Below are 18,508 nucleotides of genomic sequence, written 5' to 3'. Positions count from 1 at the left end.
TGAAATGCCTGGTTTGAGTCGTGATCTTGTTGACCATCGTTTGCCAATTAAAGCCGGTTTTAGACCTTATAAACAACCGGTTAGGCGTTTCAATCCCATTATTTATGACCGAATTAAAACTGAAATTAATCGTTTACTTGATGCTGGATTTATTCGGTCTTGTCGTTATGCTGATTGGATCTCTAATATTGTGCCTGTTGAGAAAAAGGATTCGGGGAAAATTAGAGTGTGCATTGATTTTAGAGATCTTAATAAAGCTACTCCCAAAGATGAATATCCTATACCTATAGCCGATATGTTGATTAATGAGGCTTCCGGACATCGTGTCATTAGTTTTCTTGATGGTAATGCCGGTTATAATCAAATATTTATGGCCGAAGAAGATATATCTAAAACGTCCTTTAGATGTCCGGGATTTGTCAGCTTATTTGAGTGGGTGGTTATGACTTTTGGTTTGAAAAATGCGGGTGTTACTTATCAAAGAGCTATGAATTTAATCTTCCATGATTTAATTGGTGTTATCTTGGAAGTGTATATTGATGATATTGTCATTAAATCGGCTGGTTTAGATCATCATTTAGCCGATTTAAGGATTGCTCTTGAAAGGATGCGCCAGTATGGTTTAAAGATGAATCCACTCAAATGTGCTTTTGGTGTATCGGCTGGAAAGTTTCTTGGCTTCATTATTCATGAGCAGGGAATAGAGATTGATCCTAAGAGAATTGAAGCCATGAAGAAGATTGAAGCCCCTACATGCAAGAAAGATTTACAGAAGTTCTTGGGCAAGGTAAATTTCTTGAGAAGATTTATATCTAACTTGTCCGGGAAGATCGATGCTTTTACTCCTATTCTTCGGTTAAAAGATGAAACTGAATTTACTTGGGGGGCAAAACAGCAAGAAGCATTTGAGAGGATCAAGATTTATTTGTCTTCACCACCCGTACTCAAAGCACCTAGGAGAGGAGTACCTTTCAGACTTTATGTGGCTGCTGAAGACAAGGTTATTGGAGCTGTTTTGACTCAAGAGACCGAAGGGAAGAAGTATATTATTACATATTTGAGCCGACGACTTATTGATGCAGAGACGAGGTATACATTCATTGAGAAGTTATGTTTGTCTCTTTATTATGCTTGTACCAAATTGAGACATTATCTATTATCTAGTACTTGCATAGTAATATGTCAAACCGATGTGATCAAACATATGTTACAGAAACCGATTTTGAGTGGGAGAATCGGTAAGTGGGCTGCTTTGGTTGAGTATGATTTGGCTTGTGAACCTTTAAAATCTATGAGAGGCCAAATTGTAGCGGATTTTATTGTTGAGCATCGGATTGGTGAGAAGCATGATTTAGAAGCCGGTTATATTACTTGAACACCATGGAAGTTGTACTTTGATGGATCGGTTTGTGATGATGGTCAAGGGATTGGTGCTGTTCTTATTTCTCCGAATGGTGCTGTTTTTGAATTTTCAAACCGATTGGAAGAAGAGTGCACAAATAACCAAGTTGAATATGAGGCTCTTTTATTTGGCTTGGAATTCTTGCAATCCATGGGCGTGAAGCATGTTGAAGCCTTTGGAGATTCTCTTCTAGTGGTGCAGCAAGTATCTAAGGTATGCCAATGCTATAACGGTTCTGTAAATGCATACATTCATAAATGCCTTGATATTATTTCCTCCTTCGATGAATTTATTATTAAACATATACTGAGGGAAGAAAATGAAAAGGCAAATACTCTGGCTCAGCAGGCATCTGGTTATAATGTTACGAAAAAATATTTTAACATTCGCAAGCCGATGCAAACGAAAGCCGAGTTTCTGGTTCTGGACACACCGGTCCGACCGGTCGGCGATACCGGTCTGACCGCCCAGACCAGTCTGACCGGTCCAGAGACCGGTCTGACCGGTGATGCAGCTGCTAATTCTGATTCGGCCAAAAAAGTTGATTCAATTGTTTCGGCCGAAGCTCAGGATTGGAGGGTCCCTCTTATATCATATTTGAGAGATCTTGGTCATGGCGCAGAGAGAAATATTCGGCGTTTGGCTTTCAAATATATTTTAATTGACGACAAACTTTATCGTCGAACTGCCGAAGATTTGCTCCTCAAATGTTTAGACTCGGATCAGGCCCGGATTGCTATGGGTGAGGTTCATGAAGGTATTTGTGGTACTCATCAATCGGCTCTTAAGATGAAGTGGTTACTTAGAAGAGCCGGTTTTTATTGGCCCACTATGCTATCCGATTGTTTCAAGTACTATAAAGGATGTGAGGAATGTCAGCGGTTTGGTGATTTGCAATTGGTGCCTGCTGCGTTGATGCATCCTATTATTAAACCATGGCCGTTCCGAGGTTGGGGGTTGGATTTCATTGGACAAATTAATCCTCCATCTTCAAAGGGGCATCGCTTCGTGTTGGTTGCTACGGATTATTTCACTAAATGGACTGAAGCGGTTCCTTTGAAGAATATGACGCATAAAGAGGTAATTGAGTTTATTACTGAGCATATTATTCATAGATTCGGCATTCCACAAACTTTAACAACGGATCAAGGTACTTCATTTATATCAAAAGAGGTGCGTGCCTTTGCCGAATCTTACAAGATTAAATTGCTCAATTCATCTCCATATTATGCTCAGGCCAATGGGCAGGCCGAGTCTAGTAATAATATTTTGATCAAACTTGTCAAGAAGAAGATAGAAGAAAATCCTAGGAGATGGCATGAAGTGTTATCCGAAGCATTATGGGCTCATCGTATATCTAGACATGGTGCTACTAAGGTTACTCCTTTTGAGCTTGTGTATGGTCAAGAGGCCGTTTTACCTGTTGAGGTAAATCTGGACGCATATAGATTAGCAAAACAAAATGACCTCTCCGCTGTTGATTATCATGATATAATGATGGATAATATTGATGAGATAACCGATAAGCGTTTGAAGGCTTTGAAGGAAATTGAGAAGGACAAGCTTCGGGTGGCTAGAGCCTACAATAAGAAGGTAAAACTTAAGTCTTTTCAGATTGGAGATTTAGTTTGGAAGACAATTTTGCCTCTTGGGATGAAAAGCAACAAGTTTGGCAAATGGTCGCCAAGTTGGGAGGGACCCTACAAGATTATCAAGGTTATCTCCGGTAATTCATATATGATGGAGACGTTGTAAGGTGAGCGTCTACCTAGAGCTATCAATGTGAGATACTTGAAGAAATTTTATCCTAGCATATGGCAAAGTGCATGAAGACAAAGACGGCCGGTATTATATATCGCCCTTAGTTTTGTTTTTTAGAGTTGTATGCACTGTGTAAAACATGTACATCAAGATAGTTCTTGCTTTTTGGTTTGTGAAACTCACCAAAAAGCAGGGGGGGCATATGTTGACAGCCAAATTTGGCATCTGCTGAGGTCGACCGGTCTGACCGGTCGGGCCAACCGGTCAGACCGGTCAGGTCTGTACAGTCCGAGTAGAATTAGATTTTTTGTAAAGAGTCCTCATGTAATCCTACTCGTGAAGGGGTACGTCTTCCCCGGCCTATAAATATAAAGCCTAAGGCCGATTGAGATTATTCCCAATCGAATCAATACAAAAATCGCATTACTTTTATCTCTCAAACCCTAGTTTTTTCCAACCCTAGATTGCTTTCTTCCTTCGTCCCGGCGGCGTTTGAAGATGTTCTGAGTGGTCTGCCGACCTCAGAGCAACCATACGATCACGAGCTCCGATGGGGTCCCTCCCGAGCTCGCTGTTCTAGGTTTCCAGCGAGTCCCTGCTTGCACCGGTCAGACCGGTCGACGGTACCGGTCAGACCGGTCCGCCCAGGGTTTCGCGGGTGTTGATCGTTTTGACGATCGTTCGTGCGTTCTAGCGCATTCGAGTGTGTTGGCGCGATTCTGTGTCAACAGTAGGCATACTGAATACACCAAGCAGTTCCTAAGATTGGTTCGTCAGATTTTATTTCAAGAGGAATTCGAGCAGCATTGGCGGATCGTCTAAAGTCTAAACGACTTGGACGGTGTCCTAATGCACGACTCCGATGCAAAGGAAAGCTTGGCGTCCTTGAGGTCGAAGACGAACCGCGTATCCACATCCACCTGCTGCAATGCGCCGATGACGGTTCGGCGTCCCGGCTTCATGGCAAGGCTCGCGATCCGCCCCTGCTCCTCGTCATCCACCATCACGAGCAGCTGCTCCGGCGGTTGGAATCTAAATAAACAAATATGATGATTTATATAATGTGTTTTTTCTTAATAAAAAATATGCTCAGTCACGGTTATGAAAAAAAAATAATAGATCGAGAGCGCATTACTCCACGTTTAAGCATAACATGCAAATCCAAGCACAGGCATCCTACAAACGCATCATCATACATACAATCTGCTCCTCGAAGAGCAAACTACAAGTACTAAATGCAGCAAGGAAGTGAACACTGAACAGAAGGAATGGAAATAAATGAGGCATTTATTTTTCCTCCCTCATGCAGAGAGCATTTGGCCGTCTCCCTCCGGCCACGTCTAGTCTAGCTAGACAAGTGTCTTGCACTGCGAGGTCGTCGGGTCCCACAACGCCGGGAGCAGGTACTTCCTCCCGCCCAGCCCGACGGCGTTGTAGCTCGCGCCGGTGGCCGGGTCCGTGAGCAGCTTCCCGGGGTAGCCGGGGTAGGCCCCGCTCCCGAAGACCCCGGCGCACGCCGTGGCGGCCTCCAGCCCGGCGCCCGCGTCGTCGCCCTGGTAGTACCCGTCGCCGTAGGGGTTGGTGACCGTGCCGGCGAGGAGCGCGGCGAGGCTGATGACCATGCCGTCGGCGCCGACGTCGCCGTTGGGCGGCACGAGCGGCGGGGCCTGGGGCCCGTGCGGCGGCTGGTGGAACGGCCACGCGCACTGGCCGGGGCACTGCCGCGCCGGGTCCCCCGCCCACAGGTACGCGTACCGCGCCCTGCCGTGCGCGCCGCCGCGGCCGCGCCCGTGGGCGCCGCACCGCGACACGCAGAAGGGCGCCACGGCGACGTCGGCGGCCGTGAGCACCGCCGTGACGGCGCCCCGGTGGTGCCCCGCGGCGCGCGCCAGCGCCGCCACGTCGCCCGGCGAGAGCGGGCCCCGGCCCAGCGACATGCGCTCGTCCAGGATCTGCCGGCCGAGCGCCACCCGCGCGCCGCCGCCGCGGTACAGCGAGGTGGTCCGCCACCACGACGCCACGGACGGCGGCGCCGCGGGCGCGGGCGCGGGCGCGGGCGCCGAGAGGGACCGGACGAAGTCCGCCACGACCGCGCGCTGCGCCGGGGTGAAGCGGCCGTAGAAAAGCAGGTTGACGGTGAGGTTCCCCGTGAGCAGCGCGCCGCCGTGGTCCCGCAGCACGATCGGGTCCGGCTTCACCAGGAACAGCATGCGCGGGTTGATGAACGCCGCGCAGCGCGGCGCCGCCGCGCTCAGCACGACGACGGCGAGGACGAAGCGGAGCAGCAGCGGTGGATACGCCGGCTTCCTGCGCCCGCCGCCCATGGACTGCATTGCCGGAGGCGATATCGAGATCAGTGAGGTGCAAATCGAACTATGAGCCGGCCTGTCGTTGTCGAAGACGAAGCTGGTGTGCACGTTGCTGTGGTGGTGTGTGAGGAGTTCGGGAACTTGTTGGGTTACCTCGATCGTGGTGTCGCGGCGGGTTTATATAGTGGGCTGGAGCGTGTGGCCGTAATGGCGACGACGTGAAGGAGGTGGGCCGCCTGCCGGGCGCGCGCGTGTGGTGTGGTGTGGACGCCGGCCGGCTCGGCCGCGCCGCGGAGTTAAGAGGCGCGTGACGCGCGCGTGCATCAGCTCCGCGGGTTTGGATGGATTGGATTTCCAGGCGCCGTAGTTCGTTCGCGGGTGCACGTATCCAGATTCGAAATCGGGGAATGGAAGATGCCGGGACGAAGGCGACGTCGTTGGGCTAGTGCCACCACTTGCTGAGTTGCGGTGGGACGGAATGTGGCCGCAACCATTTTCATGGCTGCAAGTTTGAATGCCGCGGGATCGATCGCGTTGTGTTGCGCATTTGATTAATAGATTTCGGGGTTAGACCATCTCCAAGAGTTTACCAAATTTTATTTAGCAAATCTTGTGTTTTGCCAATTTCTAAAAACATATGCCAAATAAAAAAACTCATCTCCAATAGTTTGACATAATTCATTTGCCAGACACAGATATAACTTACATTAGAAACCTGAGAGAGAAACAAAATTATATTTATGCCCTCCCACCTCATAAAAACTTACATCAGGAACCCTGAGATAGAAACAAAATTATTTTTATGCACTTCCACCTCTTCTGATACGGACGGATGCGCCGCAGATACGAGCGCGCATATATACGCGCGCAGAGGCTCTTTTTCCGAACTTGGCATAAATGGCAATCTGGGATGGAAAACTGTTGGAGAAGATTTTTTCTGTTTTTGCCAAAAAAAATAAAAATGACAATCTGGGATGGGAAACTCTCGGAGATGCTCTTATTCCGTCAGCGTTCAAATGGTTGACCGGTGTTTTTTTTTCGCGAACGAGCCTGAGCACGTTTTTCATTAAGAAGAAAGCATTTACAAACATAATCTTGAGGCGGCCAAACAAAATTGACCAACACAAGATCACAAAAGACTAAAAATAGAAAAATACTGAAAAAAGCGCATACACAAGCGACAGACACAACACAGATAACAGCAAACAACACGGGGAGGACAACACGCTCAACCTGCAAACCAAAAGAACCCACAACACAGCCACACCCAAACCTGCAAAAAGAAACACAATAACACTATGGTTGCACAGCCTTCGTCGTAGCACCGAAATCTTCAGCGGCAAAGCATCCGCCCAAATCAAGAGAGTTGGCAAAGCATCCACCAAGATGTACGACCAGCTCAAACCCCGATGGCAAAACATCCGTCTGAACAAAATAGAGGTGGCAAAGCAACCACCTAAATGAATCAACCAACAAGGCGGCAAAGCATCCGCAAGACTGAAGCGACCTGAGCAACTATAGGTGATGGCGAGGAAGATGAAGCGAAAGCAGAAACGGAGGGGCGGTGATAGTGGTAACCTCCACGACGCCTGAAGAAGGTGGGAAGGGAAAGAATCTCATGGCCCCAAAGCCGGCAGAGCACTGACAGCAAAACCTCCAATGAGGAAGTGACGCCACTGATGCCACCATTGCTGGACCAGAAGGTCAAAGTTTTCACCCAAGAAACTCACCGGAGAGGAGAGAAAAAGAGGGAACGAATAACGCCTTCAACAAGGCAGGCGGCACCCGAGGGCGCCGTCGTCATCGACCCACAAGTGGTCATGGTTTTCGTCTGAGCCCCTCCTTCCCTCAAGAACATGGCGCCAAGGGAGCCCACCCAGCCCAACCAAGCTGGACGCCGCGGCCGCCGAAGGACCACCGGATCCGCGACCGGAAGGGGTGGCGCACGCCAGCCAGACGCACAGCACCTGGAGGCAGGGGCCGCGCCGGAGCCGGCGGGGCAGCACGACCCACGCCCCGCGCCCACGCCGGCCGGCCCCGCAGCACCGGGAGGGGCCGCCCAGGAGCTTGACTGGTGTTTCCGGCGTGTGGTTTCTGTTGCCAGCAATTGGAGCTCGCGGTTTTGGCTTGGGTTTGCGTGCTTGAGAGTATATAATTTGTTTAATTCATTCAAATATTGTATGCCTTATTGTAAGATTTTAAAGGGTGTTGTTATTTTTGGGTGATTGAAATCTTCCATTTTGTCAGTTGAAGAATAATATTCCCCGGCTGGTCTCGCTCGCGCAGCCCTTGTACTGGTCTGCCGGCGGCCGGCCTCCAGCTTGTGGCGGCTGGCGTCCTGCCCCCGTTCGGGTGGTTGCCCCCCGCTCGCCCTGGTTGTGTGGCTGTGGTGCTGGTGTTCCCCTACGCCGTGTTAACCAGGTCCCTACGCGGCGGTGTCTGCTGTCTTCGGCTCCAGGTTGGAATTGGGGGTGAAGGTGAAAGCCTTGGTTCCCTTGCGGACTGGTGACGGCGACGTCTGAGGACGTCGCTTACTTTGTTGAAAGCGTCACTCTCTCCCCTTTGCCCTCTTCTTCGGTGAGCTCTTCAGGTGAACATCTAGACTATATTGGTCAGACGATGGCGGCGCTTTTTGCGTCGTTCCCTCGCTGGAGGCGTTGTCCTGGAAACTCTTGCCGGTGGTGGTCGACCTCCCTCTTCTCGGAGGGGTCCACTTCTGCGCCTGCCTTCGCTTAGTTCACTCTACATCGTCCACATCGCGTTGGTCGTCGGCCGCTGTGCTGCTCTATTGATGGATGCTTTGCCGCCATCGTCGTTGGCTGGAGTTCTCTTCGGACGGATGCTTTGTTGTCGCTATTGGTTGGTCGGATGGATGCTTTGCCATTTTGTTGGGGTTGCAGATCTTCGCTCCTTTGGCGGTGTAGTTTCTTTTTGTAGGTTCAGTTGTGTGGTGTTGGCTAGGTTCGTAGGTTCGGGTGTTGCTTGCTGTTGTTCGGTGTTGTCGTTGTGTTTTCTCGCTGGTGTGTGTGTTTCTTCAGTGTTTCTCTGTTTTTAGTCCTTTGTGCTCTTGTGTCGGTCAAAGCTCTGTTTGGCCGCATCAAGACTGTGTCTGTAACTGCTAACTGCTTTCTTCTTAATGAAAAACATGCTCAGGCACAGTCGCGAAAAAAGAACAATATTCATCTGATTGCAATCCAAGGGTCCATATCTAGCTAAAAGGCAAATGATTATATTCTTTGTTTTTTTTGAAGTAAATATTCTTTGTTAGTACTACGTTTTTTATCTTTGCATCGTGAGAGGACAAGAAGACACACCTCGCTCCCAAACCCTACCTTGCCCATACACCTTTCAATTCTTCTCTAGTGACTCGCCTGCCGCCGAGGCGACCTCCATCACCCTGCTCATCCACCATCCACCTCTACCCCCAGTGGTGCCGAGCCGCTTCAACGCTCCGCCCATTGTCATTTGTCAAGCACTACTCTTTTTGTCAAAGCGAGCACCCTACGTATTTTCTGGACCTTGAGACCTCTTAAAACTATCCTAGAACCGAAGGAACCATAAAACAATGCCGTCGCCTAAATCAAACTTCAATTAGGCAAATGATGTGTAGAAAGGTTGCGTTTTAAAATATTATGTTCTTTAAAGTACACTCGCTGCTTCTTCCAGAGTTTTTTTTTTGCTTTACTCTCAACCTTAAAATTGTTAAACGAACATTTCTTACTTCTTTTGACTGAAAAAATTGAGCGCGCCTTTCTTTTTACTGGAAATGAGCATTTTTTTATAGATTTTTTTTTTGAGATTAGAAGAACGGGCTAGGAGGGAGACGACACCTCTGCTGATGAAGCGTGATGCATGAAGATGCTGCGGTCGCTCACTCCCTTCTGTTCTTAGTTTTACGGCATTCTCATGTTGAACCGGTCTGTCAAAACTCCCCGTGTGGGCGTCTCCTAGGAAGCCTAGGACCCGGGCAATCGGTAGCTGGGTGATATGAAACTTGAAACTCAAGTCGTATCCATCCCCCCTGCGAACTTGTACTGATACCCTCCTCCACCCCTCCCGCCCTCCCTCCCCTTTCTCCTATTTGAACTGCTTCCGTTCTTTGTAATGGAAATGGGGATGTCCTCGCTTCAAAAAAAAAAAGAAGAACGGGCTAGAACTTAGAAGAAAGGGCTGAAATTGGTTCAAATCTATAATTTGGGCCAGAGCAAATATGTTAGCCCATTAATAATTAGAGAAAATTCCTTCTACGCCACTGTAAAATACAACTCATCCCTTACATGCCATTGAAAAATGTCTAATCCCTTCAGTGCCATCGTTTATAATTTTTTATCCCCTCTGTGCCACTGTCGTTTGTTTTCACCGTCAATGTACTGTAGCGCAGTTAAAAACACCCTCGCCTTATCGTCTTATCGTACCAGGGAGAAGCTACTGGAGGGTGTCAGAACGTGGGCGTGAGCAGGTTGAGCAGGAGACCCTGGCGCTCACGAGCGCGAGGTACAGCTCCTCAGCCGGCCTCGGCGGCCTCGACGCACGCCTCGAGCCCGCGCACCCTGCCCATGGCCGCCTTCCGCTCCTCCTCCTCGTTACACGAGTCCTCGAACGGACGGCGCGGCGCTGGCGGCGGACTCGGCAGACGCGGCCGACACGCCGGCGAAGACCGCGGACAAGGCCCCGGACACGGCGTCCGTCGCGGCTGCGAAGGCGTCGGCGAGCGTGGCCTCGTCGGGCGCCGCGCGGTGGGAGAGGCGCGGCGGACGCCAGGCGGGACACCTCCCGCGCCGACCGCCGCTGCGCCTGCAGCGCGGCGGCGAGGCGGGCGTCGCCGCGCCGTCGCCGCGTGGCGTGCGTCTCGGCGAGGAGCTGCCGGAGCGCGACGAGCGACTCGCGGAAGCCCCAGTGGAGGTCGTCAAGGAGCTGCTCCGTCCAGGGGTGCCTGCGGAGCGCATCGCGCGCCTGTTGGTGGTGGAGCAGGTCAGCGTGCCCCGCCAGGACGCGGCCGGCGCCGTCGGCGACCCACGCTCGTTGGCCCACGCCAGTAGCGCGCCGCGTCGTGCAGCACCGCCGCCAGCAGGTGTAGGCGCACGGGAAGGCTGGTGCACGGGAAGCCAGCGGGTGCAAGCACGGCGGCCGGCGGGGAGCGCGAGCGCGGCGGCCGCGGCGCCGGCGGGGAGCACGCGCGGGGGCGAGGGTCCCGGCGGCGGGCAGCCAGCGCGAGCGCCAGTGAGGGCCGCGGCAAGCACGGCGGCCGGCGAGGGCTGCGGCGGGAAGGGTGCGCTCGCTGAGGGCTGCGGCGGCCGCAGCCAGCGCGGGCATGGAGGGCCACGGCGTCGCGGCGGCCGGCCGTCCGCGCTCGCCTGCCCGCCCAACTCCTGCGAGGCAGGCGGCCCTAGCGCCCGCCGTGCCTAGCGCCGCCCAGCGCTAGCGCTTGCGCGAGGGGGCACGTGGGGCCCGCGCGAGGGGCACGCGGCGCGGGGCCTGCGCAAGGGAGGCGCGGCTCTTTCCCCTCCGGCACCGGCGCGCCCTCGCCCCACGGTGAGTCATGGGGACGCGGGATTTGCGTCTGGGATGGGAGGGGCGGGGCGCTCGGGGAAAAAATTGCTCGGGGAAAAAAATTGTGGTGAGGAAACAGAGGAGTATTATTGTCTTTTCCCATGTATCTTTTAACGGATCTGTTAGAGAAATTAACGGCAATGGCATGGAAGGGAGAAAATTATAAATGATGGCATAGAAGGGATGAGGTAATTTTCAATGGCATATAAGGGATCACATCTATTTTCCAATGACATACAGGGAATTTATTCTAGTAATTACGGGCTACTTACCATGACCCGTCACAAAATGTATCCTGTCCCATTTAAGAAAAGCACGTCCATGCTGTCGCCATCCTGGGGCCACACGTGCGGTATGGTCGCCAGCAAACCGTACCTTACGTGTCATTCCATGATGCGCGCATTCCTTTTGGTGTCCCAAACTCCCAATAAGGCAGCACGGACTGGATCTCCCTTCTCGGCGTGGCGTCGTCTTCCTCAGGCCTCATCCCCTAGGCCCTAGCCGATAAGCTTCCTGAGCTCCACCGTACATGCCAGCTGCGGTACACGATAGTACGATACTACGTACAATTCACAGGCCCTTTATTTAGCACTGCCCGGCCGGCAGCTACGTACGTATACGTACGATGATACTCACTGTACTATAGGTCTATACAGTATTTACACAGATAGCAACACTTGAGAAACATTTTTTTTTTAATTTGGAGGGTCCGTCACCTCGGCACGATCGGGTCTACGTACGGCGGCTACACCAGCGTGGAGCACGCCGACGTGTCGGGGTCGAACAGCGCCGGGAGCAGGTACTTCCTCCCGCGCGCGCCGCGCGCGTTGTAGCTGGCGCCCGTCGCCGCGTCCACCAGCAGCCGCCCGGCGTACCCGGGGTAGGCGCCGCTGCCGTAGACGCCCGCGCACGCCGTGGCGGCCTCCAGCGGCGCGCCGCGGTCGCCCTGGTAGAACCCGTCCCCGAACGGGTTGGTCACCGCGCCGGCCACCATGGCGGCCACGCTGATCACCGCGCCGTCCATGCCGGCGTCCCCGTTCGGCGGCACCAGCGGCGGCGCCTGGGGCCCGTACGCCGGCTGGTGGAACGGCCACGCGCACTGCCCGGGGCACTGCGCGCCCGGGTTCCCCACCCACGCGTACGCCGCGCGGGCGCCGCCGCCGCCGCCGCCGTACGACCCGTGGTGCCCGCACCGGCTCGCGCAGAAGCCCTCCACCGCCACGTCCTGCGCCGTGAGCACCAGCGCGATGCCGCCAGCCTTGGCGGGGCGCGCCGCGGCCGCGAGCGCCGGGAGCTGGGACATCTTGAGGCTTTTCCCAAGCGAGCACGCCTCGTCGGAGACCTGCCCGGCCAAGACCACCCGCGCGCTCCCGGCGTCGCCGTGGGCGCCGTTCTTGCCGACGGCCGCCGCCTTGGAGAGGTAGAGCCGGTTGATGCTGCTCCACCACTGCGCGACGGACGGGGCGCGGGACGACGACGACGGCGTCGCGGAGAGGGAGAGGAGTAAGTCGGAGACGACGGCCTTCTGCGCCGGCGTGAAGCGGCCGTACCATAGGATGGAGACAGGGATGTCGCCGCTCAGTACGGCGCCGTTGTGGTACGTGAGGAGGTTCGGCTGGGGCTGGACCAGGAACGCCGCTGACGGCGGGGCCGTGGTTACGGCGACCGCCATCAGTAGCAGCAGGAGGGCGGCAACGTGCTTGGCCATTGGGAGAAGGCTCTCGAGACGGGCTAGAAGAATACTATTCCCGGCCTCTAGCTCGGTGGCTCAGTTTGGGAAAACGGGAGGGAGGTGAATAGGTGATGTGTTTTGGCACTTGGCAGTGTGGGGAGCAAAGCCAAGGCGAGAACTGCTTTTATAGAGGCGCCGCGCATCCCCACTGGACTATCCGTATCCGTATCGATAAGCATGCGAAACAAGTCAGCTTGCTGTAACCAAGGGTTTTTTTTACTGACCGTTTGGTCGAAACTGCCGGCCACCTGTCCCGGTTTACCGGTCCGATTTGTCTGATTACCGGTAAAAATCGGACAAAGTCGAATTCAAAATCAAATTGGACAGTTCAAATGGTTTCGACTGGTTAGCTGGCTGGTTTGGCAATCAAACCGGATCAGTTTGAGTGGTAACCGGTCAAATTCAATTTTTTTCTTTTTTGGTTTAAATTCAAATGCCCACAAAGTATACTAAATGAATGTTTGTATAATATGTTTTAGCCTAAATGAACTCTCCAATCCTCTTTTGTACTACTTTTACATTAATACAATGTATAACATGTTTTACATTGTATTTGTATATTTTTGTATGCACGTTTTTTTTGTTTAACTTCAAATACTCGCAAAGTATACTAAATGAACGAATATTTGAAAATTTTGACACCATTAAATTCGTCGCAACTTGAAGTATTTTTAGAAATTTTTTGATATTTTTTTAAATTCAAATTTAAAATTTAAATTTGGACCGGTTTGAAACTGCCCCAAACCAGAACCGGTCCAGACCGGTTTGACCGGTTACCGCGGTAACCGGACTGGTTTCGGGAAAAAAATCCCTGCCTGTAGCTACGGCCTACGGAGGCGAGTTCCCAACCAGTTCATCAGTCCGACACACACTTCAGCTTTTCAGTGTTTATGGTGCTTTATTTAGCGACCAAACACTATTAGAGTAGTAACAGTTCACTCAAAAAGTTTTTAGGCGTGCTTCAGGTACCAACACAGTCCACTCAAAAGGGATTAGGTGGCTGGGGAAAAAGGACAATCCCCTCAACCGGCCCTGTTTAGTTCAAAAAAAATTTCTACTGTGCCTGTCACATCGAATGTTCGGACACATGTATGAAGCATTAAATGTAGTTGGAAGAAATAACTAATTACACAGTCTAACTGATTCGCACGAGATGAATTTTTTAAGTTTAATTAGTCTATGATTAGACATTATTTGTCAAATAACAACGAAATGTGCTACAGTACCAAAACCAACAACTTTTCACGAACTAAATAAGGCCGTCTCACCAGACCGACCAAGGATTAAGGGGAGCTTTGGATCCAAGAAGTTAAACTTTAGACCATATATTTACATGCCAAATAGTAGGATTAAACATAGACTAGTTGTTGATCTAGTTACAAAGATGATGGCCAATTGGTCGTTATAACCCATTAGCCCTTGAGTAGCTCTCATTATCCTATATTTGGGCCTATTAGCACACTTAGACTAAACTTTAGCACCTCTATTTTAGCACATCCTCTTAGTTAAGCGGCGAGGAGCCGGCTAAATCTGATGTGGAAGGTAGAGAAAGTAGGAAAGAGACCATGCGCCGGCAAAAAGTGGTTAGATTATCTTCCACCACGAATTCCTACACTTCCCATTGGTTCACATGGTATAGATAGAGAGCATTAAAGATGACGGAATCCACCACCCACCCACTCAGCTAGACTTTCTTACCGCCGGCAACAGCTGAACCATCAGCCTTGCTCTTAAACCTATTAAACCTATCCTAAAATCCCATTTGCTTGCCCTGAAATTTAGTATCTGCACCCCCCCTCCCCTATTTGAGTTCAACTACTACTACAATGTTGCAATCAATTCACCACGTACCTGTCTATTCAAAATAACCTTTCCTAAAACTTTTCAAAAACTCCCGCCATACACTCGCGATACGGATCACAGCATGGAAATAAATCTGATGGTACTCTGAAGTAGAAAAGGGGTACTGGTGTAGTGAGGTGGTCAAGCAAGGCGAGAACATAATTATTGCCGGTGTCCTGGAGGATTAGGACGGGAACTAGATCCCAATCATCACCGGGGGGCCCCCGGGCGCGTACGTGCAAGTCAAACGAGCGTCGCCTCGCTCCTTGCTCGGACCGGACCACATCCACGTAAACGTATAATTGGAGGGGGCCACCCCATGGCGATGATGACGCCTTCCGGCCGGGATGGGATCATCGGAGCTCCTTTGGAGCGTTGGGCGCTTGGGCCGCAGGAACGCGAGGCAAAAGTACATGACAGGCACGCATGGAGCCGTCGCGGTCAGCTCGTCCCCGTCGCGCGCGCCAGCTGGATGCCTCTACATACCTTTTTCCGGCTCATTTTCTTTTTGGTGTAAAAGGAATATGTTCCATGCATCCATTTGGTAGCGAGTGGTGAACAGTGGGATGGAATGGAACTAGTAGACGATTCTTTGATCGATTTTTTTTGAAAAAAATAATGATGAGAAAAGATCACCGGTAGCTCTTGATTTTTCGAGGCCCATAATTGGCCTCACCTGCTCCCGGTGCTTGCTTGTTCGAGTTCGAGCCACGTTAAATTTATTTCTTTTCTTTTTTTTTCGCAACTGCCGTGTATCGTGCATTGCTTGGCCGATGCTCGAGTGACCTGCCATGGAATAAACATTCGGATTCGGCGATCCTTTCTCCCATGACAAATCAGATGACAATTGACAATATATATCGTTTCATCAAAAAAAAGAAAACAATTGGCAATATATACATCATATATGGAACCAGCTGAGGCTTTGTTAAGATTATCCCAGAGGCATATGCAGCCACCAAACAAGAGCACTTTGGGAGACCTGCCGCCGCCGCCGCTCTAGATCAGTAGGAGTACGTGTCCTAGCTTAGCGCGCTACAGTTCCACAATTGATAGGCCCCATCCCCTACGACAAGTCACCAATGATGCGAAGTGCTGTGTCGTGTAGTAGTATACTAGCACCATGCATGCATGCTCCGCTCCATGAGTGACCAAACCAAACCTAAAGCAAAGGTTACCGGCAAAGAAAGCGCCTAATTAGATAGAGCCCTGTAAACTCGAGAGGCCATCATCATCGTGTAGCCCCGGCACAGCTGGCGCCCATGCACCTTAACTCGCGCGGAGACGTGTCGGCGCGGGGCACCACCTGCACGGGCCGCCGGGCCGGGAGGAACCGGCCGGTGCCCCGGCCGGCACGGCGGCAGCTAGCTGCAGTGTCGCGGCGACAATAATGGAGGCGGGCGGGTACAGCAGGCCGCGCCGTGGACCTGTTCTCCGAAAGGATGCAGGGAGCCTTTTGTGCGCCGCACCGCATGCAGTCACGCGTCGAGGCGACAGCCGGCCACCGCCGCCGCCGCCGCCGCCGTGGGCTCGGTGAGGAATAATTCCGTTCAGCGATCGGCGGCGGTCAGCGTCGCTGACTGTTCCGTCGAGCAGTTTGCGTGCACTGTTGGATTCAGAGTGCATGCAGCAGGTTTATAGCATGCATGCACTTAAGCTAGCAGCTTGCTAGTATCGAGTTTCACTGCTGACAGTTTTACTAGAATTTTTACTATTGATGGTACGTAGCCGACGGCAAACACGCGCGCGCAATAGCCTGAATTCTAGGGCATCGTTATACCAAAAATACGGTAAAAAAATGTTGCTGCAGCTCGATCGGCCAGCTTATTAGAGAAGTTCACTGGCCACTGCATGCTTGTTAGGATTTATTTAGGAGTATGGGCTTATTGGCAGGAGTACACAACAGGTAGCAGCAGCAGGGCATCGATCTCATCTCATCGCAACCGGTGCGGAGTCCTCAAGGCATCGATAGCTAGCTAGCACGGCTACACGCACGGGCACCCATCGCGAGCGATTCGGAGGCCGGAGGGTGAGCGGTCTATTACCAACAGCTGCCGCGGCCGTAGATGCCGACGGCGGACGGCCGAGGACGGGATCGGGACCGCCGGCCGGGTGGCGCTACCTGCCGACGGCGTGCGCGCGCCGGCGGGCCGTCGACGGCCGCATGGTTCACGTGCGCGCGCAAACCGCCAGCGGCGCGTCAAAACGTCGCCGGCCGGGCGGCCTCCTCATCATGAGGCCGGCCGGCCTCGCCGTGCTGGGCTATCGATCTTGCCGCCATCGATCTCGGCAGGCAGCTGCGCGCACTCGGCGTTCCGGGACCGGGAGCGCACGCGGACGTACGCGTGGGCGTAGCATAGCTTCACGGTTGGAGGCGGCCGGTCCCCAGCTGCCGTAGTCGTACTCAAACTAGCAGTGGGCGGGCCACACAATCATTGGCAGAGGGCAGAGGCTCGAGAGTGCCGGCCTCGTAGTAGGCCGTAGGCAGGAATGCAGGGGAGGGATAAGCCGATAAGAGCATGGTTAATAGCCCTCGCCAGCAGCGGGCTGAGAAGTGCCTCGTCACATGCGGTAGTGACGGGCCCTACTGAGCATTCATTGACATAACATTTCTCTATGCCGGCTGAAAGCAAGCGTTTCAGCAGTCGCTCGCTTCATTCTCTTTCATATTTTCTCTTTCTTTCACGTAGAATTTAGCCAGCTCTTCACCCACCTATAATACTAGTAAATTGGCCCAGCTCTTCACCCACCTATAATACTAGTAAGTTGGCCCGTGCTAACGCTACGAGTTAAAAAACAACACATGTAATATTTATGTGTAATAATGATATACACTAAATAAATCAAAATGGTACATTTGAGCAATAGCATCAATGCAATTTTATGTTTTTGAACTTCTGAAACTCAACTAAAATTTTTATAATTGGACAAATATTCAAGAAGAAGCAACCAATACACTAAACCATTGACATGGCCTTGATCATTGGCATTTCTACGTTCAGAAGTGATGACATAGTTGTCTAGTTCGAATTACATAACAATTGATACCTTGACCAAACCACGGCAATTAACATTAACTCTGACCATGGCAAGTAATATTAACTCAATCAGATTAGAGCAGTAAAAAGGGGAACCTGTTGGCATGTGGACAGGGCTTGATCATCATTTGCCATGCATAGTATGCATCTGCAGTACGTAGTGGCAAGCCCAAGAGCCCTCTAGAACCTGAAATCTACAGCAACATTAGCTATACATGAGACGCTATGTTTGTTTTTATTCCTTTTACGTTGAGCAGCATATATGGAGTAACAGGATTTCACAATCTACCATCACAACTCAGTTTCTCTCATTGCTTGATGATTGAATGATTCAGATAAAGGAATAAAAACGCTTTCCATATTGCAATGAACCCTAAATTGGTTTTTACAAGATGATATACCGGAAAATGTTTCTTCAAGCACAGGAATTAGTAGTGCTGGTACATCAATTTTTGCCTAAACATCTTGAGCACGATAGTAACCTGAAGGATAAGAGCAATATAAGTGTCAGCAGATGCATCTTCTGACAGCCAAGCTCAACATAACCCATTCTTTTATATATATATATAATTCAGAGTATGCTTTTTATGACAATCCTAGGATTGGATCGTGCACTGTCTACACAGTGCATTGATCTCAAGCTAACAGCCAGGTAACAAAGAGAAACTATTAACCCTCTCAAATTAGTCCTCGGCAGCATTCAAGTTGTTGCAGTACAATCTGAATTAAGAAAACTGACCTAGCCTAACTTAGTTTGCTTGAAAGAAATAACAGTAAGATAGTTGTAATAAAGAATTACCAATCCCTCACAGCTTATAGCATCTCCAAGAAAAAACAGAAACAATTTTTTATGCAAAAAAAATCCTGTGGCAAA

At 51.3% G+C, this 18,508-nt stretch overlaps 2 protein-coding genes and 1 long non-coding RNA gene across 3 annotated transcripts; all 3 read right to left on the bottom strand.

The window, feature by feature from the left end:
- Nucleotides 1-4,279: 4,279 nt before the first annotated feature.
- On the bottom strand, nt 4,280-5,605 carry LOC120703160 (protein EXORDIUM-like 2). The gene has a single exon (XM_039987171.1). The coding sequence runs from the start codon at nt 5,494-5,496 to the stop codon at nt 4,513-4,515; it is 984 nt and encodes a 327-aa protein (XP_039843105.1). The 5' UTR covers nt 5,497-5,605; the 3' UTR covers nt 4,280-4,512.
- Nucleotides 5,606-11,206: 5,601 nt separating this feature from the next.
- On the bottom strand, nt 11,207-12,866 carry LOC120703158 (protein PHOSPHATE-INDUCED 1 homolog). The gene has a single exon (XM_039987169.1). The coding sequence runs from the start codon at nt 12,728-12,730 to the stop codon at nt 11,768-11,770; it is 963 nt and encodes a 320-aa protein (XP_039843103.1). The 5' UTR covers nt 12,731-12,866; the 3' UTR covers nt 11,207-11,767.
- A 4,690-nt stretch (nt 12,867-17,556) lies between these two features.
- LOC120703157 lies at nt 17,557-18,262 on the bottom strand. The gene is made up of 2 exons (XR_005686822.1): nt 18,036-18,262; nt 17,557-17,828 (listed from the first exon to the last, which is right to left on the bottom strand). It is a non-coding gene; the product is annotated as an uncharacterized LOC120703157 (long non-coding RNA).
- Between the last annotated feature and the right edge of the window lie 246 nt (nt 18,263-18,508).

The sequence above is a fragment of the Panicum virgatum genome, chromosome 4K, assembly GCF_016808335.1.
Source record: "Panicum virgatum strain AP13 chromosome 4K, P.virgatum_v5, whole genome shotgun sequence".
In the NCBI taxonomy this organism is placed as follows: domain Eukaryota; kingdom Viridiplantae; phylum Streptophyta; class Magnoliopsida; order Poales; family Poaceae; genus Panicum; species Panicum virgatum.
This window is presented reverse-complemented; position numbering and strand designations above follow the sequence as displayed.

What these genes read in the sequence shown, in the direction of transcription:
- LOC120703160 (XM_039987171.1), bottom strand. Translation starts at nt 5,496, where the DNA reads ATGCAGTCCATGGGCGGCGGGCGCAGGAAGCCGGCGTATCCACCGCTG.
- LOC120703158 (XM_039987169.1), bottom strand. Translation starts at nt 12,730, where the DNA reads ATGGCCAAGCACGTTGCCGCCCTCCTGCTGCTACTGATGGCGGTCGCC.